The sequence below is a fragment of the Eucyclogobius newberryi genome, unplaced genomic scaffold (genome assembly GCF_026437365.1).
Source record: "Eucyclogobius newberryi isolate DKJ021-1_F unplaced genomic scaffold, fEucNew1.0.hap1 SCAF_5, whole genome shotgun sequence".
Taxonomy (NCBI): domain Eukaryota; kingdom Metazoa; phylum Chordata; class Actinopteri; order Gobiiformes; family Gobiidae; genus Eucyclogobius; species Eucyclogobius newberryi.
Genome location: NW_027316167.1, coordinates 30,538,491 through 30,565,490, shown reverse-complemented (window position 1 = coordinate 30,565,490; position 27,000 = coordinate 30,538,491). Strand labels below are relative to the sequence as shown.

The 27,000-nt window shown below is 41.0% G+C and overlaps 2 protein-coding genes and 2 non-coding genes across 4 annotated transcripts in view; 1 reads left to right on the top strand and 3 right to left on the bottom strand.

The window, feature by feature from the left end:
• Positions 1–6,575: 6,575 nt before the first annotated feature.
• On the bottom strand, positions 6,576–18,751 carry txlng (taxilin gamma). Its single transcript, XM_072465426.1, has 11 exons — positions 18,699–18,751; positions 15,695–15,812; positions 13,215–13,323; positions 12,916–13,007; positions 12,604–12,774; positions 11,595–11,789; positions 10,309–10,428; positions 9,998–10,072; positions 8,971–9,063; positions 8,789–8,884; positions 6,576–7,341 (listed from the first exon to the last, which is right to left on the bottom strand). The coding sequence occupies exons 2-11, from the start codon at positions 15,785–15,787 to the stop codon at positions 6,988–6,990; spliced, it is 1,398 nt and encodes a 465-aa protein (XP_072321527.1). The 5' UTR covers positions 15,788–15,812; positions 18,699–18,751; the 3' UTR covers positions 6,576–6,987.
• LOC140381785 (small nucleolar RNA SNORA50) lies at positions 8,035–8,168 on the bottom strand. The gene has a single exon (XR_011931276.1). It is a non-coding gene; the product is annotated as a small nucleolar RNA SNORA50 (small nucleolar RNA).
• LOC140381786 (small nucleolar RNA SNORA50) lies at positions 11,156–11,289 on the bottom strand. Its single transcript, XR_011931277.1, has one exon. It is a non-coding gene; the product is annotated as a small nucleolar RNA SNORA50 (small nucleolar RNA).
• Positions 18,752–19,588: 837 nt separating the features above from the next.
• ccdc102a (coiled-coil domain containing 102A) overlaps positions 19,589–27,000 on the top strand; it is a 78,133-nt gene continuing 70,721 nt past the window's right edge. Inside the window, exon 1 of the mRNA XM_072465422.1 lies at positions 19,589–19,741. The gene's annotated coding sequence lies outside the window, so the exon portion shown is untranslated. The remainder of the gene's footprint in view (positions 19,742–27,000) is intronic.

Below are 27,000 nucleotides of genomic sequence, written 5' to 3'. Positions count from 1 at the left end.
GACGTTCGGTGCTTCCACCGTACAGCTTTATTCTTCAGGCTTCATTCTATAGGCTTTAATATGTCCACTGATGTCGCCGCTTGGTAGCCGTGCGTCTACGAGACTGGGCGAGGACAGGAGACCACCCCCACCCCCATCTCGTCACTCTGATCACTCTGACTCCCCACAAGCAGACCCCCATCACTCCGACTCCCATTTAGCGCCTTTAGCCTGTTTTCTATATCTGCCCAATCAAGCTCCTTTGTTCCAAGGAATCTCCCTGCAGCTTTAGCAATGATCCTGATCCTTTCAGTTCTGCTTTGAGTCTGAGCAGCACAGTTTACAACATCCACCATAAAGAGTACAAAATCCTCTCTATCCACAACCAGGGTATTCTCATTAATTCTGGAACCTGCACACTTGGGACCTCCACTCTTGAAACCTTGTTGTTGTTGTTGTTGTTGTTGTTGTTGTTTTATGGCGGTTGGCATCCGAGTGTTGCATTACCGCCAGACTTTATTCCTCAGACGTTTCGTAGTCCTCAGACTCTGTCGTAGTCCGTAAAAGTACTCCTCCCATCGCTTTGGCGTTACAAAGCCCATGAGGTCATGATGTGTTTTTGTGACTAGAATAGTTGTTGTGTCAGAGACCAACCGGCTTTATTCCAGGGAGACTCTTCTTCACCTTCCTCGCCCTCTTTGACGTTCGGTGCTTTGGAAGTACAAAGCCCATGAGATCATGGGACGTCTTTGTTGTTTTACAAAGCCCATGAGGTCATGGGACGTCTTTGTCGTTTTATCCTTTAGAAGTCCTTCTTCCATCACTTTGGCGTTTCTAGGCCCATGAAGTCCAAGCGCGTTAGAACATCCTCTTGCTCCTCATCCTCGGCTCAGTCTCCAACACCCCCCACCTCTATAAACGTTTACCCAGCCCTGTGCTACATAAGTAAGCAACCACAGCCTGACACAAACCCTGTGACTGGATCGCCAGAACGTTCCGCAGATTGAACTCCCGCCCATTATTCCGAAACCACAAGGCCAACCCGGCCCTTTCCCTATCATAAGCCTCACAGCAAATCAGCACATGCTCGACAGTCTCTGGCACCCGACAGTGACCACACAGACCGGTCGGATGTTTGCCTATCCTACTCAGTGACCAATTGAGTCCAGTATGGCCAATCCTCATGCGGGCGAAGGCCCTTTCCTCCCACGCGTTCCTGCCCATAGACCCGCAAGGACCCACACTACCCTGTATGTGATAGAGATGCCGTCCAGTAACACAGTGGCTCCAAAATTCCTGCCAAAGGCCGACCACATGACTCTTGATAACAGGCTTGATTTCAGATTTGCTTAACTCAACCGCCACATCAATTGATGGCCTCACACTTCTTGGGAGCCACGCTGGCCTTTCTCATCTTCTTCTTTGGAGCCACATGATGGAAGAACTTCTAAAGGATACAATAACAAAGACGTCCCATGACCTCATGGGCTTTGTACTTCCAAAGCAATGGAATAAGAATTTTTAAGGACTACGACAAAGTCTGAGGGGAGGAAGAACTTCTATAGGATACAATAACAAAGGCATCTCATGACCTCTTGGGCTTTGTCAAAGCACTGGAAGTCAGGGCACTGGAAGAGGAACTTTTAGGACTACGACAAAGTCTAAGGAATAATGTCTGGCGGTAATGCGACACTCGGATGCCAACCGCCATAAAACAACAACAACAACAACAACAACAACAACAACAACAACAACAACAACAACAACAACAACAACAACAACAACAACAACAACAACAACAACAACAACAACAACAACAACAACAACAACAACAACAACAACAACAACAACAACAACAACAACAACAACAACAACAACAACAACAACAACAACAACAACAACAACAACAACAACAACAACAACAACAACAACAACAACAACAACAACAACAACAACAACAACAACAACAACAACAACAACAACAACAACAACAACAACAACAACAACAACAACAACAACAACAACAACAACAACAACAACAACAACAACAACAACAACAACAACAACAACAACAACAACAACAACAACAACAACAACAACCAAAGAAGAAGAATAAAGCCTAAAGAATAAAGTCTGGCGGAGACGAATTACCAAGAGCAAAGTCTGGAGAATAAAGTCTAAAGTCTAACTGTAGTGGGTGGAGGTAATGTAACACTTGGATACCAACCGCCATAAAACACCAAAGAAGAATAAGAAGAAGACTTTGAGACAATTAAACATAAACGCAGTGGCAGAAAGCAGTCTGTGTGTGACGGTCGTGGACCTGCAGTGGTAAATATGATCCACAGTGACGAGAAGTAGCGTGAGACCGTCTTCTCCTTGAAACGCTGTATTTTCAGCAGTGAAGCGCCAATTCTGCCTGTCCCAAAGGCGCGTGGATCCATCATCTCCCAAGGCGAAGGCGCCAGAAAAAGTTTGAGAAGCTCTGTCTCAACTAGTAAAATAAACGCATGCAAAAAGATGTTTTTTTGTATATATTGTGACCAGAAATGTCACAATTAACATAATTACCTTGACATCCTAACTGTGGTACATTATTTTCCATCAAAGAACCCAACTACATTTGCAAAGGAAACGCCACACGCTTTTTGGAAACTCTACAAAAGTTTTATTGAAAAGCACGATGGGACAACTGTGTCAAAACACGTTACAATCAGACGCGTTTGGTCAGAACACGTTACAATCGGACGCGTTTGGTCAGAACACGTTACAATCAGACGCGTTTGGTCAGAACACATTACAATCGGAAGCGTTTAGTCAGAACACATTACAATCGGACGTGTTTGGCCCGAACGCGTTACAATCGGACGTGTTTGGCCCGAACGCGTTACAATCGGACGCGTTTGGCCCGAACACGTTACAATCAGACGCGTTTGGCCCGAACACGTTACAATCGGACGCGTTTGGCCCGAACACGTTACAATCGGACGCGTTTAGTCAGAATACGTTACATTCAGACGCGTTTGGGCCGAACACGTTACAATCAGACACGTTTGGTCCAAACACGTTACAATCGGACACGTTTGGGCAGAAGATGTTACAATCAGATGCGTTTGGTCTGAACACGTTGCAATCGGACACGTTTGGGCAGAACACGTTACAATCGGATGCGTTTGGGCAAAACACGTTACAATCGGACGCATTTGGGCAAAACGTGATACAATTGGACGCTTTTGGACAGAAAACGTTACAATCGGATGCGTTTGGTCAGAACATGCTACAATAAGACAAGTTTGGTCAAACCACGTTACAATTCGACGCATTTTGGTAGAACACGTTACAATCGGACGTGTTTGGTCAGAACATGTTACAATCGGACATGTTTGGGCACGTGTTACAATCAGACGCGTATGGTCAGTACACGTTACAATCGGACGCGTTTGGGCACGTGTTACAATCAGACGCGTATGGTCAGAACATGTTACAATCGGACATGTTTGGGCACGTGTTACAATCAGACGCGTATGGTCAGAACATGTTACAATTGGACGCGTTTGGTCAGAACATGTTACAATCAGACGTGTTTGGGCACGTGTTACAATCAGACGCGTATGGTCAGTACACGTTACAATCGGACGCGTTTGGGCACGTGTTACAATCAGACGCGTATGGTCAGAACATGTTACAATCAGACATGTTTGGGCACGTGTTACAATCAGACGCGTATGGTCAGTACACGTTACAATCGGACGCGTTTGGGCACGTGTTACAATCAGACGCGTATGGTCAGAACATGTTACAATCAGACATGTTTGGGCACGTGTTACAATCAGACGCGTATGGTCAGTACACGTTACAATCGGACGCGTTTGGGCACGTGTTACAATCAGACGCGTATGGTCAGAACATGTTACAATCAGACATGTTTGGGCACGTGTTACAATCAGACGCGTATGGTCAGAACATGTTACAATTGGACGCGTTTGGCCAGAACATGTTACAATCGGACATGTTTGGGCACGTGTTACAATCAGACGCGTATGGTCAGAACATGTTACAATCGGACGCGTTTGGACTCATGTCTCGTGTGTCTGGACTAAAAATACTTCCGGACGCTGCAGTGACTCTTCAGTTTGTCTCCCCTGCAGAGGTAGATTCGAATACCTGAGTCTAGTCTGGGACGAAGCCAAAAACAGGTGGAAAATATCATTCAAATGGAAGATTTCTGGTGAACTAAAGGATCGAATCTGACCGTCACCACATTTAAAATCTAGGGACAGATACATTTTCGGCCAATTTTGATAATTTGCTGTGATATGATTAAGTATATTTTACTGGTTGTATGTTATTGCTGATTTTATTTGAACACCTGCCAATAAGCATGAATTCTGGCTCTCAAAGACTGGTTAGTCTGCCTTTATAAAGTCCACCTCTCCTCCACTTATTCATCTAAATGAGTAGCACCGTTTGAGCTCGTCAGCTGAATAATGACACTTGTGCATCCCACAATCAGTCAGACTTTAGCTTCTACCATGAGCAAGACCAAAGATGACTAAAGACACCAGAGACTAAACTGTAGACCTCCACAAGAATGGAAAGGGCTACAGGGCAATTGGCAAGCAGCTTGGTGAAAAAAGATCAACTGTTGTATCAATTGTTAGAAAATGGAAGAGGCTGAAGATGACTCCATGCAAGATCTCACCTCGTGGGATATCAATGATGATGAAGAGAGCTGGGACCACAGTTTCTATAGGTAATACACTACACCGCCATGGTTTAAAATCATGCATCGCACAGAAGGTTCCCCTGCTTTAGTCAGCACATGCCTGGGCCAGTCTGGATGACCCAAAGGATCTAGAGAAGATCTGCGTGGAGGAGTTGGCCAGAATCCCTGCTGTGTGTAAACCTGGTCAAGAACTACAGGGAACGTTTCACCTCTGTAATTGTAAACAAAGGCTTCTGTACCAAATATTAACATTGATTTTCTCAGCTCAAATACTTATTTGCAGCACTAACATACAAATAAATCATTTAAAAAGCATACAATGTGATTTCTGGATTAAAAAAATAAAATAATTCTGTCTCAGTGGAAATGCACCTACAATGAAAAGTGTTCAAATACTTCACTTTACTGTATAAGTAACATCTATATACACTGTACACACACTTCCACCACTGCTTTCTAGGGAAAATAATGTTACTATTTTTTGTTGACCAGGTTATCTCCATTGTAAATAATATGGCCAATACAAATATGAACTGTCCCTTTAATTAGGAATTGGACCTTTAAATGCAACCAACACTTTCTCTTCCTATGACATGAAAATAACCCTTTATTAAAGACGTCAGAAAATTTCACATTAAATACAAAGCAAAAGTATAATTATTAGAAGAATGTCATTGATTATATTAGATGTACAGAAAAACAAAATCAGGAAAGATTGTCAAACTGACGCTGTGTTTTGACTTTGAAAAGCAGCAAGAATAAAATGATTCCCTTTTACAAAAAATAAGCTAGAAACATTACACCCTTAAAAAGTTTGTAAAGAAATAGTTTGAATTCAAGAATGGAGGCAAAGTGGAACTTGATCACAGAATATCACAAAATGTTAAAAATCACGGTGGTTTTGGCAAATGAAAACTGCTCAGACACATACAAGAAATCAGAGTCTGGTTTAAACACATTTACAAGTGTATTTTACAACATTTGTTTAATTTATAGGGAATGATGATAGAAACATGGACATTAAGACAGTTTTCTTTGTTTTACAGGAAAATATCCAACAAAAATACTGACCTCGTTGTTTTTCACTTTTTCTACAGGTTTATTACATTCTTTATATTATATTTTTGTGAAGCTCAAATACAGTTTTGAGGCAAGAAAATAGTATGTTTTTGATCCTTGTAATAGAAAAGCAGACTGACATTTCTACCCTGGAAATGTCAAATTGCTGTTCATTTTTTTGTCATACATCACTGAAAACGTCTTATGGCTTTCTTCAGTTTGCCTCCATTTCTGAATTTTTTACTTTCTGATGGAGCATTAAAGGGTTTATTATTTGGTCATAGACACCCGATTATCAAGAATTAAATGAACATCAAGCTTTTTCTGATTGTGGCCAAACAAACAAAAGAACAGAAAACAGAACAAAACGCAACAATTTTGAATTACAGATGCATTTTTAGCTCTTGGTCTTAGTTCATGTTGATTTTGTTCTAAATGTCTACGGGAAAATGAACAGGAACTCAAATGCACCGTTCAAGTCTTCATTAACCAAATATTGGTCCTGCATAAACAAACTTAAATTTACCGTTTTAGATTGACACTTTTTGAGGGCTCAGAGTTTAGAAATCCAGGTAATGTATTACTTCAGTCACAGGTTTATCATTATTTAGACAGTTTCAAGTAAACTGAAGAGAAAACATTCTTCTGAAGATGTTTTAGAACCACTACTACAATCTAAAGACGATTTCAAGGCCAGGATGAAACTATTTAACATTTCTGTGAGAGAAGAAAAGATAAACCACGTTGGGAACTCTGTGATCCTATGAAAATACAATTGTACAGAAAGTGCTCTCAATGAAACGCATTTGAAATATTGTAAAGAAATAAGTGACTACTGGCGCCTGTGTGGAATGATATCTATATATGAATGCAACACTTATTTTGCTCCACTTTTTAAAAGAAACAACATAAAAGATTAATTCACCTCATGATTACCCCAAAGTACAACTTAAAATACTTTAAAATTTGGCTAGAGTTAAAAATAAAATGTGACAATTCAGTGAAAATATTTTTATTTTTCACATGGGGTTAATAATTTTTTCCACATACGACTTTTCCATAATCAAGGGGACAATTTCAGAGGCACTAAACAACGCAGATAAATATTTATTTTTATCTGCAAATGAAAGTCTTTTACTCGATCTACTAAAAACAGAGAAAAGGTGTTGCATTTATATTTAAAGTAGCAAAAATAGATCTATGTGGAGTGTGTTTGCGTTGGGTTAGTCCTGCGCTGTGGGCGAAGCTTCAGCTGCTAAAGTTTCCTCCTCGGACTCAGCCGTGTTCCGGCTCTGGTCCGCTTCTGGAGGTCTCGGCGCCTCGTGGATCTCCAGGCCGGTGCCCTCCTCGTCCTGTGGCTCTTCCCCTGTCGAGGACTCCACTGGCAGGGCCGCAGGCAGCTGGTCCTGTCCCTGGTCCGGTACCCCGGCCACAGGCGGCTGGTCCTGTCCCTCGTCCTGGAGGAGGCTGAGGCGGTTGTTCAGGTCGTTCCGTTCTTTCTGCAGAGCGCGACACAAACGCTCCAGCAGCTCCAGTTTACCCTGCAGGGCCTTGAAGTGACCGTCACGTAATGTTTTCTGGAATAAGATTCATGATACGATTCATTAAAATCACATTGTTTTAGAGTTTTCACTGCTGCAATGACAGGACAATATTTTAATGCTCTTTTAGCGCACTTTTTTTTGCTACTTTATAGTGAGATGAGATTTTACCTGAAAAGAGTAAAATAAGTAACTGTTCTGACTCATTATGGATCCTAACAAGTAAACCGTCTCATTTGGCTTTTTATTTGTTGAAGCTCATGTTTCACATTTACAAACTCTGATTTAGAGTCATCACGTCATTTACTGTGATATTTTTCTGTAGCCATGACTCGCACTTCAAAGTTTGATACTGTGACAGGCCAAATTATATGTCATTGTCGTATAAATGAATAAAAAGTGAATTTGAACACTTAAAAATACAACAGAACGAATGATTAATCAATGGCCACATTTTGAATCGATTGGTTTAAGTGTAATATAAACAAAATATATGTATTTTACCTAGATAAATTAGCAACTAAAGTTATTCTTCGGAAAACTTGATGAAAAGTGCAAAGAATTAAACCCACAACTCTCTCTCAATCTCAAGCTAACTCAGTCCATATGTTCTCCCTTCAGCTGAGGAACAAGTCAATCCTTTATACTGTCATCATAAGATAAAACAATAAGTCTAAGACGCCGTGGACTGAAGTCAGATTCTGTGATAACGTCTGAAACCCGAGCTGAGGTTGTGTCTTGTGTTTAAAAGAACAGTCCGGTGAGAGTCCAGAAGGCTCCAGTTATGAACAAGACTTTACTGTTGCACTGCAGCTTGGCCCAAGAGCTCATGAGGGGACCAGAGGGGTTCAAAGGCAGTGCGGAGGGGAAAAACAACCCAAAACAAGTCGATCTATCAATAATACGACATGGGAATCGGCTGAAAGGCAAAGGAAAAATCCAGTTTTGCAAATAAAGACTTAGAGAGTTTATATATCTTTTTTACCTCTTGTAAACAAAAGACCAACACTCGTCTAATTGACACAACAGATAAGCAAAAATATATGACAGCACCTTTATCTTGTTAAATAAATGTTTTAACAGTCAGAAAATGCATTCGTTGTGCTTAAATTGTCCCTGCATTTTGGACGGAATTGTATTTATCGATGACATTTATTTGAGGGATTCCTTTTTAAAACTACTTCCTGTTTTAGACCATTTCTTTTACTTTTCTTCACAAACTGCCATTAAAACTGATAACAATCCTACCAAACAAAGTCATAATTGGACTGACTATTATACGTTTCTTCTAGTTTCTTCTCTCGATAACTTTATATTTTACAATGGAAAGTGAATATTGTCCCCGCCTTTCACGTTCCTAAACTTTAGCGTTGCAATATTTACTCAAAGTGTTTCAACAATGTTTTTAAATGTTCAGTTTCTCCTTCTGCCCGTTTGTCTTCCATTTACGTCTCAAAAACCCTGAATAAGACGTGAATGTCACCTCTTCGGCCATCTGCAGCAGCGCCTGGTTGTTGCTCTCCCAGTTGGTCCTCCACTGGGTCGTCTCCTTCTCCAGCTTCTTGATCTTCTTCGTCATCTGAAGTCAAGAGGAGGAACACAACAAAGTCAAAAAAATAAATAAATAACGGAAAGGATGATGCGGTGAAACAGCCTGTGCCGTGCCTTCTCCATCTCTTGTCTGAACGTGGTGAAGACTTCGTTGCTTTTGGCCAGGGTGGTCTGGAACTCCTCGAACTTGTCCATGTACAGGGAGAGCTGGGACGCAGAACGTGAAAAGAGTTTAGATCGTTAAGACGGCTTTTCTTTTCACTCTTCCTGACATTTTGAGGACATTTCAACATTCAAAAACGTGTCATTTGCTTTGAATTGTTCACGTTTAATCGCCAAGAAACCCATGAATCGACATCATCTAATCAACATAATGCAGAGTAAACAGAGAAATGCACTAAAGCTATTCTTTAGATTCACTTTAACGAGGGACGTCTGTAAAACTTGAATTAATTAAAGAAGAAAAATATGTAGAAAATGACTGGAAGTGACACACAGGTCACACTAAGGATGTCACTTTCATTCCAGAAGTTTATGATTCATTTACACAAAGACATTTCTTTTGACTCTCTAAACATTTTAATTTGTCAAATTAAAAAAATTGTGACATTAGATGAGTTTTTGCCCAGTGTCTGCTGGGTAATTTCCTACTGTGATGTCATCAATTACAATCAGGAAGTGAAATTATAAACCTACAAAATTTGTTATTCTGGGATAAAAAAAAAGAAAAAAGCAACATTCAAAGTATCTTAACTGCATTTTAGTTCAAGGTGTCGTCCTGTCAGAGGCACTTTAAAATTATAATTGGATTGGAAAATGGGCCGCGACAAAATATGATTTATTGAGTTAAAATATGGATGTAAAATAGACCTGAGATGTAATGAATTGACTTTACTCTACACGCAAAATGAAACGGCACAAATCACAGACTTAAGCCTTCAGAGGGCTGGATTTACCCGAGAGGGGAGTTTTCACACACATACCACTTTATGAAATTTAAAAACCGACTTCAAAGCACAAGAAAAATACTATTTTCTGGAGCAACTGACACGAGCAACTGACACAAACAATGAATGTTTAAAAGATAACAGCAGGTTTGTCATTATAAAAGACATAAAGAGAGTGATGTTTGGGCCTTCACCTGTTGCTTGAGCTGCATCTCCTGAGCTTTCATCTGTTCACATTTCCGTCTGGAGTCGGTGGCGTTTTTCAGCAGCTGCAGCACAGTCCAGAGTCAGTCGTTTCACACTTTTATTCACATCACAGCAGCAGCGCGTACGACCTCTGCACCACTCCACGCAGACAGATCGTTTACAATCAACTTTGGAACATTCTGGAGCTCTAAAAACAGCTCGATTTCCGTCTGCTTTTCGAGCCGAGATCTTACGCGTCGGGGCTGTGATGTGGTTCTCCTTTCACTCGTGTGTGTGTGTGTGTGTGTGTGTTTCGTACCATCTCGCGCTCCCTCTGCTGCTTCTCCTCCACCTCCTTCATCATCTCGGTGATTCTCTGGAGCTTGGCGTCCATCAGCTGCTGTTGGAGCTCCTTGTGCTTGAACACTTTGTCCATGTGCTGCAGGAGAAAGGACGAGGAGCTCAGTTAAGCCGTGGAATAGTTTGATTTTGTGTTTGGAGTAATAAAGCGTAAAGTACGAGTGAAACGCGAGCACGACGAAGAACTGGAGACAGTGATTGGCTAGAAAAAGAGATCAAAGCAGCGGGAGGCGGGCGTTAAAGAGTTTCCTGACGTGTTATTGGTAATTATTTTGCTGTGATGGCAGTAAAAACAGAATACAACCTGGAGAGAACCACGTGCGTTTGGAGTTTACAGAACGCTAAACGCTGGCTGTGTCGGACATATTCAGGCTAAATAGGGCCGGACAGAGCAAATGCAATGCAAAATGAGAAATTACCGGGCTAAAACTCATCTAAGGTGTGACATGTGACCGCAGCCTTAAACCCAGAACTAAACCTGGACCAGGACTAAACAAGGACTAGAACATGTCAGCTACAGGACTCAAACTGGGCCCAAACCAATCACTCTCAACATTTCTGTGAATAAATATTACACATTCAGCTCATTGGTGTCGACAGATAAGACGCTGAACTTTGTGCCCGTTTGTTTCACGTGGATAAGGCCAGGAATTTACGATATGAACCATGACAAAATATTTGCAATCTGACAAGCCGAATTCTTAACTGCTGTCCTCCACAACCAATTATTGAATGTATTTATTATTTGTATTATATTATAATTTTGCATCGTATTATTATTTCCTCTGTGTTGGTATTTGAGGTTTGGTTGTGTCTTGTGTTTAAAAGAACAGTCCGGTGAGAGTCCAGAAGGCTCCAGTTATGAACAAGACTTTACTGTTGCACTGCAGCTTGGCCCCAGAGCTCATGAGGGGACCAGAGGGGTTCAAAGGCAGAGCGGAGGGTCCGACAAAAGGACGTCAGACCATTCAAAAAGGTGGACGGTGTCAATTGCAGAGATGCGCCGATGAGCAGAAATGAATAATATGACACAGATATGACGTAATACAAGTCAGACTACATGAGATTTACTTTAGCATGTTTAATACTGCAGATACTAAAGGTAAGGGAACTTCTACTTATTGTTTTGTGTCCGTGCTGCACTTTGGAAACGGGTTTGTGAATTTGGATTTATTAGAAATGACTGAGTCTCCCTCTCCCCATCATGATGAAATACCAAGTCCCATAAACCACATGATCGAGTACCTCTTCTCTGAGCTCGTACTGCTCGATGAGTTTCTTGAGCTTCTCCACCAGCTCCATGTTCTCCTGCCTGAGCTTGGCGTTTCTGGAGCTGTGCGTCTCCATCTGAGCCTCGATGTCGCTGAGCGTGGACTGGAAGTGCAGCATGGCCTCCTTCCTCTGCTCGTCGTACTCCCGCGACCGCTGCGCGTTCTCCTCCTGAGGGCCGCCGGCGACAGGGAGAGGGTTATGGTTTGTGTACAGTTTAGTGACTTCTTTTAATGTCTTATTCTGTTACCTTTGTTGGACTCTTAAGAAAACTGTACTGTAGTCATATAATCAATCAATCGGATCGAAATCAAATATGGATACATTTTACAATAATGCTAAAAGGTGTGTGAATATTTTGCCAGGTACTCTAAACTTATTTCTTTCAGTCTTCTACAAAATGGCATCTGTGACAAATATAGACCTGAATTCCAAAGTCACTGCAAGGTTATTCACAGGGTTAGGCCCCAATCCAAGTATTTTAACAACAGGGACAGGAAACTTGATCAAATTTGGTGGAAAAATGACACTTCCAACCACCAAACATGTCTTAAAGGACACATATTATGCATTATCCGCATTGTTATTGGCCTTTAAACAGGCTCTCGAGCACATTTGCTGTGGCATTTCATGTTGTTGCATTTAAAATAATGCAAAAGTAGAGAAAATTTACATCAAGTTGCGTCATTCTGTGCGCTCCCTTCTGGATTCGGTGATGGCTCGTGCAATCTACAGGCAACGGTGAGAATTACCATGAGGAATCCAAAAGTGGCCATTTTGGCAACGTAGACGACGCGCTAATTTAAGCATGTTTTTAAAATGAATGCTCAAAACGAGTCTGTTTACGATCTCCTCCTCTCTTGAGCCTCACAAAAACATGAATGAAGCTTAATACAACTCCAGGTACGGTTTCGATGGACAATGTTATGACACAATTAAAAGCATGACGTGTGTGTTTAAACCGCACTGCGTCCACGTGTTGTACCTTGAGCGTCTTGTTGTGCCTCTGCTGCTCCCGGCACAGGCTCTCCAGTTTGCTCCGCGCCAGGATGGCCTTGCTGTGCTCGGCCTGAAGGTGGATCTTCTCCTTCACGATCTGAGCCTGCTTCTTCTGCAGGGCCTTCAGACGCTTCTGCATCGACCGGCTCTCCTCCAGCTGCGGTCAAGACCAGCACAGACTTTTCAACAAGGGCTTAACGAAAGGATTCATCTCCCTTACACCACACATCGAGAATATTCTTTTCTTTCTTTCTTTAAGGTGCGTTTTAAACTGAAAATACAACTCAGCCAGTCTCACCAGATCGGCGTACTTCTTGCACAAAGCGGCCAGTTTCTCTTCAGGAGTGTCCAGAGAGTTCAGAGCCTGCATCAACAAGACCACCTCCTTCTCTACAGCCAGAAACGATTCTAAATGACCAGACACCACTAGTGGAACATTGATTCACATCAAAATATAGATTAATTAAAGGTTAAACTAGAGATTTGTAATCAGCAGGAGGCTACAAGCAGATTTAAGACTTTAACAACAGTTGGGACGGATAATTCATTTGGAAATATTAACGCTAGCTTCCAATGTTGAAAAAATATTCTCCAAACCTCCAGGGTCCAGTTCAGTCTCTCCGAGCTCCGTGGGACTGTCCTCTCGACCTGGAGTCTCCCCTCGCTCTCCTTCAGCGCAGCAGGAGCCAAAGTCGGCCTCCACCTCCTTAAAAACACATGATTTTTGTTTTATTTAAAGAAAAAATGTGAAAGAAAATGTGTATAGTCAGGGCCGGCCCAGCCTATAAGCGAACTAAGCAGCTGCGTAGGGCCCCCAATCTGGCAACCCGACTTATGAGAAGTGCAAGCGCAGCGTGCGCCACTAGTGTAGTAGCGCTGCTGGCGCGGCAGCGCACACAGCGGTAACATATAACACACAAACCACATTTATTTGTAATGACAATCTGGCAACCAAGACACCAAAACTGCGCTGATTGGTCAACTTCATTGTGCGCGAGGAGATCGAGAGCAAAACATAAACACAACACAACGTGGTCCCTGCGTGGTCCTCATGTCCAGAGGAATATATCTCCCGATGCCGAAAAACGAAAGAAGAAACTTCTTGACGATGTAAAGAAACTGCAAACTCAACAACACTCTCCAGGTATTGAACTTATCTTAGACGGTTAATGCTGCTGTTTGAAACATCACGATTCTGTCACGTTAGTTCGCTCAGGCTGGAGGCGACGAGAGCTCTGCCCCGCGCACAATATGTCTGAATGAAAGATAATAAGCTTCACATTTACACCAGCCCCGTAGTGTGAGCTGCAGGTGAGGCCGGGGAGGGGCCTCTGTGCCCCGGGTCACTCCGGAGATCCGGGCTGGACGAGCGCCGTCTCGTCCAGAACCTCTGATGTGAAACTTTGGAGTGAACAGTGTGCGCCCCTGTCCCCTGTCCCGGGCCCCTGTCCTGTCCCGGGCCCCTGTCCTGTCCCGGGCCCCTGTCCTGTCCCGGGGCCCTGTCCTGTCCCGGGGCCCTGTCCTGTCCCGGGCCCCTGTGCAGCCTCAGTCAGAGATGAGCAGGTTTGAGTTTGCGTCCCTCTCTCTCTCTCACACACGCCAACCCTAACCCTTTGCATCACCATGTGTGAGATCAATCGTGACTCGTGATGTCTGTTTTACTTTGACATCTTAAGCTACGTATAGACCGCAGACGCCTAATCGTGCCCGACGCCGAATTTGAGCGCGTGTACATTTGAAAGGTTTACGCACCGGACGCGCGCTATCGACGCCCCGGCCACTGTACACAGGCGTGCGTATGGCGCGCTAGAGTTCTCTGCGCACATGCGCAGTAGGTGTTGTCGCATGAGCAGTGGAGTTGATGACGGTGTGGCCTTTCATTGTGTAAAATGGCGGATATCGAGACTTTTATTTTCACGTATTTGGTTTTCAAAACCCTCACACGGAGGCGCCGGTCTCTGTATTCCACCGTGAATACATCGTACAGCTCCTTTCTCCCACAAACAGCCACAATCAATCGTTCGTCTGCCATTGTTGACGAGCAAGGAAAAAGTGGCGCTTCTTGGGGAATTCCACAGGGAATACCGGAAATGCGATGGGAAATACGTACGTCACTGGAGCGTCAGCTCTGATTGGCTGCTGCGGCGGCTGCTACGCTTCAGCTGCAGGAGACCTCAACATATATGAACGCGTCGCGTAAGCCGCTTTCGTCGCGTAAGCCGCTTTCGTCGCCTCGGCCGGCTCATACGCGCGCAATTATTTTTCATAGCCATTATTGTAATGATATATTTTATAGCATTACGACCTCAACATTTTACTCTTACGTTAGCCGGCTGGACCACATTAAAATGCACCAGAATACACGAAAAAGGTCTGAAAATCTCTGGGGGAGGACCCCCAGACCCTGCTGTTCATTCAATTAAACTGCTAATGTGGCTGTCGACCCTTAACGCCCAAAAACATATCTGGGACGTTTGTTAGTTATATATATATATATATATATATATATATATATATATATATATATATATATATATATATATATATATATATATATATATATATATATATATATATATATATATATATATATATATATATATATATATATATATATATATATATAGGGAGTAGAGGTAATGTCAGCAGAATACCAATATTTGAGCTTGTGAGGTGTTGAGAATAAACTAACTGGCAAACGGATGCCCTCGCGTTTTGGTGCGCTTTGTTTGCGTTGAAGAAAGTTCCCATATGTGAATTGTTTACTGACAATGGCAATAAAATGGATTATGATGACGTGGTGAGGGGCCCAAAATTTTTTTCGCTTATGGCCCCCTGAAGGCTTGGGCCAGCCCTGTACATAGTATTGATTAGTCTTAGTCTTTGATACTTTTGACCACTCTAATACGGATAAACTAGGGCTAAACCTTGTCGGCACATCATAGATACTGCACTCTTAAACAACAGAGGAGGACAAGAATGTGGATGAAATCAAGTCTTAACAAATGCTAAACCTGCAGATGGAGAGTAGGAAATGTTAAAATAGAACTGAAATAGTTTGAGAAATGTTTTTTTACTTGACAAGGGCTGTCCCGGTCAGGAGGAGACTCGCTGCCTCCAACGATCCTCCTCGTCGCCACGTCCAGCTCACAGACTGCGGCCGTCTCCATTCCAAAGGGTCAAAGGTTACAAAATCTACAAAAATAGAAAAGATACGAGTTATTGTTAGGATGTTAAAAAACAAAAAAAAAACTGGCAAAACAAGTTTCACATCTAAATAAACCCCCCAATGAATGGGAGATAAAACATAAATAAAAAAAGTGTCCACGCCCTCCACAGCCTCTGGGACAGGCAGAATTGGCGCTTCACTGCTGTAATTACAGCGTTTCAAGGAGAAGACGTTACTTCTCGACACTGTGGATCACTTTTACCACTGCAGGTCCACAACCGTCACACACAGATGGCTTCTTCTTCTGCTTCCTTGGTGTTTTATGGCGGTTGGTATCCAAGTGTTACATTACTGCCAGACTTTATTCTTTAGACTTTATTCCAGAGCTGACTCTTCTTTGGTGCTTCCGCCCTACATCTTAGACTTTATTCTTTAGGCGTTATTCTGAATGGGGCTGACTTGTGCCACTGCGTTTATGTTTCATCGTCTTCAAAGCGGAAAGGAATTTAATTCCCGTGCATTCTTTTTGCATATGTTTTATAACAAGGAGGGACAGAGGAGGAATATTGTATTTAGAGATTAACCCAGTTGTTGATGTGTTACTTTTAATGGCGGTTGGCATCCACCTGAAAACTTAAATTTACCACAACCTACTGTAGTTGTACGTCTTCAAAGTATGTTTTACACTGCACCGTAAAAGAAAAGTTAAAGAGTGTAAGAGGGAGATAGAAAAAAAGAGAAAAAGGGGAGAAAGATAGAGAGAGACAACACGTTTGTTGTGCCCACAATTCTCCAAATGTCTCGCGCCCCCTTTGGCATGGCCCTCCCCCCAAACGTGCGCGCCCCCCACTTTGAGAAGTTCTGGATTAAATAATTTGCACAACACACATTATTGACCAATGAATGAAGATACTTTCACCTTAGCTACAAACATGTGAACTTTGTATCTTATTTGACAGACATCTTCTGTTATTTCTGTCAATTTAGTTGTATACACATTTTATTACCATTTATCTTTTGCTCACTGTCATTATATTGTTAGGTGGGAGCCTCTGTGCCCATGTAATTTCCCTTGTGGATCAATAAAGTTTGTCTAAGCTCTAGATTTGGTCTTTCTTTTGAACAAAGCTGTTTTTTTAATGGTGACTAGAAAAGGCCTGTCTGCCATTTGCTTTGACAGAGAACTGAAAAGAGCAGGAGACAAGCGTGATTTATGTTAAGGAAGTGACAACAATGCAAACCTAAAGCAAAGCCAAAGTTATTGCAGACTGATTAACCTGTAATATATAGGTCATAGGTCAGCATATAACAAACATCACATTTTGACAGGAGCAGTAAATGTCAGTCAGGATTCAAACTCACCACAAATAGCGTTAAATAGTGATTTCAATGTCAAACTATGTGCGCAAACAAACTTTAATAATGGATGGGAAAATACACAAACAAAAGTACAACCCCTCAACTTTACCTCTGCGCAACAAACTGGCCAATCCAGACACCGCATTGCTGTTTAGTTAAATGTGTAAATGTAAGGGTAACTTTGCATAAACAGTGTAGATATTAAATTATGGATGCATCAACATTAGAGCCGCAATCAATGGTTATTTTAGTAGTCGACTAGTCAAATATTATTTCTATTGTACACCGAGATTTTCCAAATACATTTTTACTAAACATTGAAAAATAAAAAGGAAATATGGTGATTGAAGGATTCTAAATAGAGTTTCTGAAATTGTTTGCTCTTTTTTTTACATTTAGATTCAACAATGCTGCCGTCTTTGTGATGAAAACATCTTTGGAATGTGTTTTAGTGTCTGTATAGTCCATAAGGATGATCAAAATACGACCACAGCTATTCTAATTGTCGACACTTGTAAAAATCCTACATTTGAAGTGGGATTAAACTGGGACTAAACCCAAAGCACAACAACAAACCTAGAATACATCAGAATTAAAACTGAGCTCAAACAATGTGAACACAAGCAATGTGTGAGAGAAACTGAAACTACACATTTACATCTAGGGTGAGGCCATGATGACACAAAGTAGAGTAGTGTTTCCAACAGGTTTACACTAAGACTACAGTGGCACACGTATTCATGTTTCAAATCATTTTATTTTATCCAATTAATTATTAGTATTGCCTCTACAGACCAAAAAACACCCATTACAGATTAAATATGGTTAAACTTCGATTTGTTCATGACAGAACAGCAAGCATAAAGTATTGTTTGCATCACCAATTTAGTGTTAACCTACTATGTGGGCATAAATCAGACTATGAAGGGCCACCAATAGTCTCATGATAAAGGAGAAAACACAGCAGGGGCAAGAACGACCTCGTGTCAACTCAGGGATAGTTGAACATGCGGCCAATCTAAACACCTGGATGTAAATACTGTTACATATCATATTCGAATCCACATAAGTCTTATACATTTGTTACACGCAGAGCTCGAAGCAATAGTAAAATAGGACCACGTTAGGGTTCAGTGGGTTTCTCTTGAAAAACACGACGCGGGCAGGTTTTTCTGGGAACATTAGTCACAAAGCGAAGAGCACAGCACGCGAAAGCCCCAAAACACTTCTCCTCATAAGACAAAACACTGTCACGTTTATCCGGGTGGCTTTATTTTCTTGGATTTGTAAAGTAATAGAGCAACAACATTTTAAAAAATGACATAAAAATGACATGCCCACAGCTACGGAGCTAATCTCGTGCTAAATGCTAAGCTACGCTGTGGCTAACAGAAGAAGTGAACTTTACTTGGTCAAATCTAGCTTTAAAAGCCACAAACACATTAGCCGCTCTGTCTGAATGACAACCAAAGATCTCACAATCCGCTGAATACCTGTAGTTGTCCTGTCGTTCCAAAACACTACTGTATTTGTGAAACAGAGCGAGTCTTTACCTGTGTGTTGTGTTTTCAGTCAGATGCACGGGTCAGCTAGCATTAGCATTAGCATCAGAAACAAGTGCGACATCCGGTTTGCTTCAAAATACAGCTCCCGCGCATGCGTGCGTCAGTCATAAACAACTGTTTTGTGAAACTTCAACTTTATGTCACAGTCAGTGTTTTGTGACCTTGAGCCGAAGTGAAATGTGCAACACATGATGACAACTTTGGTTTGTTTATCCAACTAGATGATGGACCACACTATACTTTTCATACAGCTCATCAGCTAGAGCCACTGTTTTAAGCCTCGAATAAAAAAGTGTTTAGAGGCATGTCTCACAGCCTCTTTGCTTTGCTAGAGATTATAACGAGATATTATATAGTACATCGATCCACAATCCGCAGTAACATCACGTTCACATGAGCAGACTACTCAGAAATACACACTCTGCCGCCAGAGGGCGACACTGTCCCACTCTTTGTCACTGTGTTGTGTTTGGTTTTTATGTAGCTGTTTAACTGGAATATTTCCAAAACTTTCAACAATCAATTCTGGTCAGTGGTGTATTTTATTGTATTTGGCATCTACAGACATTTTCTAAGATGTTTATGAGCTGCAAACATTTTCGATGTTTTTTTTTTTTAAATCTCTTAATCATTCTTCTGTATTGATTTATTTTTATATTTTATTTATTGCACAAAATTAAACTAAAGTCAGTTAAGAGATCTACTTTAATTGGGAGGGACTTTTCTACACCAGCTAATCAGCGCTGACCTGTGTGTGAGCCTCAGGCGGTGATTGGCTGTGTTGACGCGGTAGCGGCTTTAGTTGTTACTGATTGGTCAAGCGCAGTCTCCAAAGCTTCTGCCACCGCCCCTTTTCTCCCCTCGTTCCTGATTTCACACACACACGTCTGAAGTCTGAAAACCCCGACCACTGCTGGACTCTACGGAGATTTCGAGCAGAATTCTGGACTCTTCGCGGCTTTACCTGGATAAAAGCTCGGCACTATTTGCAGGATTATCCACGATTCCCACGCAAACGGTACGTAAACGCCGTTTTCTCCTGCTGACTGACGTGTGTCCTAAAATCACCCTTTCTTCTCCCTTGCTCTCTCTATAATAATCTTTTATCTCAAGAATATCTTACTAGAAATGCATTCAAATGTCCAAATCTGTTGTCTTTTCCCTGCTGTAACATGTCGTTGCTAAGCACTTTACTGAAGTTTGCCGGGGGCAGTGTATTTTTCCCAGTATTATCTGAAATTGTTGGAGTTCTTCTACCTGCAAAACTAATGATTTCCAGATAGCAGCCTGTAGCATGTGTATTGTAAAAGAAAAAAAGAATAGCCATCTAAATAAGGAATTCCACAAATATTCAGGACTAATCTGCAGAAATCCAACCTCTTTTGTTGTCATTTATTGGCTGGCTGGAATGTTTTTAAAGCCTTTATTATAGTCATCCATAACTGATTGTGTCCAAGCTCAGAAGTGAATGAAAACTCATGGGTGGATGGGTGAGAGGTGCTTAGATGTAGACTACTTTTTCATTTAATTAAATAATAGGAGAGGTGGCAACAAGGAAGACTTCTTATCCTCAGGGCTGAATGGAGAAAACACTGTGTCCCGATTAACAATGATGCAATTAAACAGTGGTGAATAGAATACGATAAATTAAAAAAACGTAAGTAATAATCATGTTTTAGTTTCAGGTTAGCATATCTTCTGCATATTTGTTAAATGAACACGGTGCTGTTGACCCACATCATCTACTTGTATAAGGGCTGGGCAATATATGGGGGAAATAATCACTATTTTTGTTTCTCACGTTGATCAATCATACACTTTCCACTCTGGTAAAATGGGCTTGCAAGAATGTTAATTTCATGAACATAAACACAAAAGACCAACCTCTAAATTTTAGCTTTTTAACAGGGCTGCATAATAATAGTAATAATATATATATAGCTTAAGTTTCAATATTGCGTTATCGGTTGACACAATAAGCGATATTGCAGCAATCTAAATGTATCACAATAACAACATGTGACAGTTATTTAATGCTTTTTAAGGAAATGGAAATAATAAATAGCCATAACTTACCGTTGGTTTTGTCTCTGTTAAGTTTCTATTTTGTAAATGAATGCATGTATACGTGTTTTTCTTTTAATGTAACTCAAATTATTGTGTTTGAAGTACTGATATGTATAAATTTGCCGAAGTCTGAACTCTGGTCCAAACCACACCACAGAGCGAGGATTGGCTTTAGACCTCCCAAAGATGATCCTTGACGATTTCACCTCTTGGATTTCAATCTGATTAAGAGTGGAAGTATTGGCACAGCCCCACCTCCCTCCTGTGTGTCAAATGCACTGATACCTTGACTCCCGAATGCTATTGCACAGTTCAGTCACGTATTTCGTTTGTCTCCTCGTTTATATTGAGACCGGCACCAAAGGACAACGTGCACATCTTTAAGTATTCAGCTCCTCTTGTCTTGTTCATCTGTTATTGACGGTGAGCTGAGCCTCGCCGGTTATTACTGCCCCATTGAGAGTTATAAATGCTGATTGAGTGAGGGATGATTGATTTGTGCTTGTTCGCTCAGGCTTTTTTTGGTCTTCAACTTGAGCACACTTTTACAAGACAATGTCAGAAAGAAGATGAAGAAGATGATCTCTGTGTATTATGAGAATGTGAGCAGTTAAAACTGTGCAGCTGCTACATTACATTAAAGTCCTAAAGGGCAGGTAAAGGAGGATTCAAATGGACGGAAATACAAGCTAAATGTCACGAGAAGGTTAAGGTCACTCACTTCTGCTCACATTAGTAACAATAGGAAGGAATTAATATTTATTTGTGCTCTTTTCCACTAGGATAATTTGTATTTTACATTCAGTTTTTTTTTTATATTGTTGACCAAATTAAGGTTGAAATGTGGCGACTGAAAGCTTCTAGATTGAGAAGATTTGTAAATAAAGTGCATTATCGATGAAAATGAGGGGCCAAATCACAATTTTGACACATGTAGAAGTAGGAGATATATATCGAAAAATGTGGCACATCGCTATAGTTTTTGAAATGTGCAAAAGTAGAATACATAATGTGTTAAAGCTGTTAAAATTAATGGAAAAAAGACTGAAAGCAGAAGAGTAAAGCAATATTTCTGCCCTTTTCGGGTTAATTCTATGGGTCATTTGCATTTTACACGACACTTGAACCTCAACCAAGACATTTAAAGACACATTTCGCACATTTAATTTGATCAAAATGGCAGATTGTCACAGGAATGAGAGTGTTATATATACATATTTTTTTGACATTATGTTTCAATGATAATGCTGTCTTTTCGGTTATAAAAAGTATTTTTTCACGTGTTTTTAACTGTTGCAGCCTCATAATTGGCCACAATTAAATCTGTTCTCACTTTGTTGACTTTTTTGTTAATGCATTAAAAAGTTCACATCTAAATCTGCCCAAACCTTGCTTACGTCTCTTGTCTTGCCAAACTCTTTTCAAACTACATTGCATTTATTTATTATTATCTTGGGCATCAACTCTCGATTCCTATATTGTATGTCTTGACTGCCAGCTAGTTTAATGCAAAGCAGACTTTCTTCCTTCAACTCTACGTTATCGATCAAGCAGTTTGCGCAGAGCTTTCTCGTAAACAATTGCCAGGCCAACTTTGTAAAACACTCGACGAGGTCATCGACTCTCAGTGCCAAAGTCAAATAAACAAAGCGTTCGGGAAGATTACCTCGTGAAGAATTGGGTCTGAAATGTTTTGAGGGTTTTGATTTTTGTTTTCAGTCTGTGTAGAAATCAATCTGGGTGGTATTTATGGCTCGGGGCGACACGGAAAATAGGAATGTTATGGAAAAAGCGCATCGAAGAGGGGAAATTGGAGGCTTTTTCTGTAGATATTCTGTTATTGAATTAGGTGCTGATGTCATGGTCTGAACACAGTTTGTTACTGAAGTGTTTTTTTTGTATTGTGTCTTGAACCAAAGCGGTCAATCTTTACTTCCGGGTGATAACACAATTATTTAGCTTTAGCATGTTTTTCCTGACAATAGTCGGTCAATAAGCACCTAATTCAAGACCTTTTCAATTTAATTATTCAATTACGTACATCAGGCACTGTTTGGTTATATGGTCAAGAAGTTTACTATGAGGGCAGTTTTTCCATTTTTAAAACGGTCTAATTATTAAATAGAGTGCTTGTACTTTGTAATGTATACATTGTTTTTTTAATAATCCATGGCTGCACAATTTATTAAAAATATCTAATTGCGATTTTTCTGACAAGATTAAATTAGTGATTTATATTTTAATAATAGGATTCTGTTCAAAGTTCACATTCAAACGCAAATTGACAAAAAGACTGAAATAGGCCTATGAATTGACAAACTATGAAAGACTTACATATGTTTCAGAGCACGTTTGTACAGACCTAATCTATAGTTGCCGTTTTTTGTTCAGAATAAGACGGGATATTTTGTTTTTCTTATTATGGCACTTGAAAAATTGCAGCCTTTGCTAATTGCGTCCGTTCAAATTGCGATTTCTATTCGATTGTGATTAATCTTGCAGCCCTAACATTGATTTGCGCATCAAGCCGTTTCCTCGTCAGTTAAATACATTTGCTGACATGTCAAAAGTGCGCATTTTAGCATAATTTACCATCTGAACTGAACCTTTTGAACTTCAATATCAAACGAGTTAAAAGGCTGAAAATCCCGTTGTCATGATTTTCTCTCTCAATTGCCTTGTGTCTTGAGCCGCATCGATAGGATGGAGGCGGCTCGGTTGAATATTTATCGTGAGCGTCTCTAATGGGACGCAGTATCTCAGACGACAGCTCCATCTGTTCAGCTCCTGCACAGCTGCCCGCTCCTGTCTGTGCCCTGCAAACTCTGCAAGCCCTGCAAACTCTGCAAACCCTGCAAAACCCTCCAAACCTTCCCAACCCTCCCCAACCTTCCCCAACCTTCCCCACCATCTCAAATCCTCCCAACCCTCCCCTACCATCCCAACCCTCCCAACCCTCCCAACCTTCCCTACCTTCCCTACCTTCCCTACCTTCCCTACCTTCCCTACCTTCCCCTACCTTCCCCTACCATCCCCTACCATCCCCTCCAATCCCTCCAATCCCTCCAATCCCTCCAATCCCTCCAATCCCTCCAAACCCTCCAAACCCTCCAAACCCTCCAAACCCTCCAAACCCTCCAAACCCTCCAAACCCTCCAAACCCTCCAAACCCTCCAAACCCTCCAAACCCTCCAAACCCTCCAAACCCTCCAAACCCCATTTATGCACTGTGAATGGTCAAGTCTGCTTCCATTGTCAACACGCTCGGACTGACAGCGACTGTAGACTGTGGCGTTCAAGTCAAGACAGAGGTCGTCATGGGAACGGGTCCAAAGAGAGGCCCAGCCCAAGCGCTCAAGGTCCCAACTGTGCAACACGAGGCACTTCAGAGCGTCGAACAGCTCAAGCAACGACGTTCCTTTCCGCATAATTCAACATTAGAACGCCTACACAATGTGGACTACTGTGGTCCCTTCATGTCTCATTTTAACTTGTGACATTAGATATATTTCTTTCATATATTTCTTTGTCTTTTAGTAAATATTTCACAGTCTGGTTCACAGTGACTTGTTCGCTGCAGTTTTTATCATGTCGTTTAAGACCAATATTATAATTTAACATATCTAAAATACAACATAATGATCCAAGGTCTATTTTATTGGATATCCATTGTTTATTAATGAAGTGGACATTTTTGCAGCAGTATTTTGCTTGTTTGAACTTAGTCATGCACAGCTATTTTCTCATTTCTATGCAAAAGTTTCCTGGTTTTAGATGTTTCTCTCAGCATTCATGCACAAAACCCACTCTGGCACACGGTCTTCTCTCTCGCCTTTCTAGCTCTGTTTGGTTCTGTTGCAGTTCTTTGAAGATATAAGCGTATTCCCGGCTTTACTGTGACACAAAAAGGGCAGTACCGGGCGGAGAAAGGATCCAAATGTCAGAGCGAACGGTTGGTTGATCCCGCTTCCTGTTCAGCGGCCAAACAGGAAGACGACAATGACAATGGCTGGACCTCAAAACCAACTTTCAGCATAAATACACAGTGAAATACTGCGGACCCAGAACTATCCAGTACTGGGCTCGCAAAAGTATCTACAGCGCAATAATCAATAACGCGACAAGCCTATATCGCAATCACACCAAGGGCTTCCATCTGACTGAAATGTACTGTTTTTAAAATGAAATCGCATGGTTTTCCATATTCAGTTTAAATTAACCTAGATTCGTCTTGGTTTTGTCCAGATTTATTGGTTAATCATGATTTTTCAGGTCACAATATATTTATAAGAACCAAAAAATAATAATTGTGACAATGCTAGAAGCAAAATCAATTATTTTTTTTGTTCAATATAAAGCCCCCCAAAAAAGTCCCAAACGTTGTTTTTATTTTTTTAATCTGGCTGTTTTTGATACATTTAACTGTATTTATGTCTTTCAGAAAGATAAGTTTTGTAAAGCTGCTCACACAATAATAACATGTTAAAAAGAAAATAATATCATCAATATCATCTCAATAATCGCGTTGAATCGTGATGTTTTTCCCTCACAATAATCGTAACACGAACACTTGATATCGTGACGTCCCTAGTCTTGGTTTAATCTCTGTTCATTTTTATTCATAAATTAAGGCATGTACATGTTTGTTTTAATATAACTTAAATGCGTGTGTTAAAAAGTGTATTAAAAGATTACACTTAAATGACAATCGCAGTTATTCCCTGTACCGTGGAAATTATCGATCGTCTCCCACGTTCTCTCGTCGTTAAGTCCTCTCGGCTCCTGTTCCAGCCACAAACATTCAGCTTTATTCTGTATTTCGAGATCTCATTTGTCTATAGATTTCTCTACAGAATCTGGCGTCCCGCTGGCCTTTTGTTTGCCGGGCTTCCTGTGCAGAACCATAACATCCTCTCGGTCTGTCGCTCCGCCCTGCGCCGCCCAGACAAAACTCTGGGATTTAACTCCACGTTCCTCAGCGTCATGTGTTTAGTCTGTTTCTCACGTGAGGAATAATATGCACTTCTTTTCTGTTCAAATCTGGTGAAATGGCTGTCAATGAACCATAAATAAATAAATAAATCATAAATGCAGTTAAAAATGCTCTACACTTTGCTTGCTGTCGTTGTCCTATGGAATCTTCCACGGCGCGGCATTGTTTCTTACCATGGAAACAGGTCAGAACTGCGGAGAGGCGAGGCGCTCACGGGAAAACATCTTTTTTTTTTTTTTTTTTTTTTTGAGGTACTGAAAAAAAGCCTGCTGTAAAATAAACGGAAGATTACTTTAACATTCCAAGTAAAGCATCTGACATCTCCATGGAGCCAAGGAGAAATGCCACGTAGTACAGCTTTAAATGAACCTGGCAGAAGAGCGTACTTAAAGTATTAGTACTGACGTTTTAGAACTTCTGTTGCTAATATTTAGTTTTAGATTCAACCCATTTTGTCGTTCAATGGTGTTGGTTATGAGTCCCCTTTAAAGCCTTTAACCTAAAGTACGTCAAAAACACATCAGTGATTTTGTAATTACTGATGGTGATACCACTGATATTTTTTATTCGTTCCGATACAAAGTGAGACTATGGCAAATATTGCGATATTGATCCAATACCGATACCAATGATTTAATTTTTTTTTTACTTAAAGGGCATTTTCCGTCAACCTCAGCTTGAACTAAAATGAACAGTAAATATATTTGCAGAAAACCTCAAATATGAACAATGTATTACAAAAAACATAAACAAAATGTATAATAAAAAACAATAAATCAATCAATATGTATCAAGTATTGATACTTTTCGATACCTCTGTCAGTATGGGTGTATAGAATGTGGTATGGATCTGCCCATCACTACCTTTAGTCCCGTTTCCACTGTTGCGTCGCTGCTCGGTGTCGTTGGTATAAGCGGAATCCCATTACAGCTCAGACACATTCCAGCTCCTTCTCTGTGTTTACCTTCCTCCTGAAACTCCCCTCTCCTCCTCCACACCACATTGTTTTCTATCCCTCTTCTCTCTTTCTTTCTCTCTCTTTACCTTTCGTTTCCTTTCCATTCCATTTGTCTCCTTTCTTTAATGCTCTTCCTCCAATACTTCTATATCCTCTCTCTCTTCACTTTCCCCTCGCTCTTGCCTCTCCCTCTTCCACTTTGTCTTCCCTCACTTTACCTGTCTCTTCATCCCTCACTCTGTCCTCTTTCCCTCCCCTCTTTCTTTCCCTC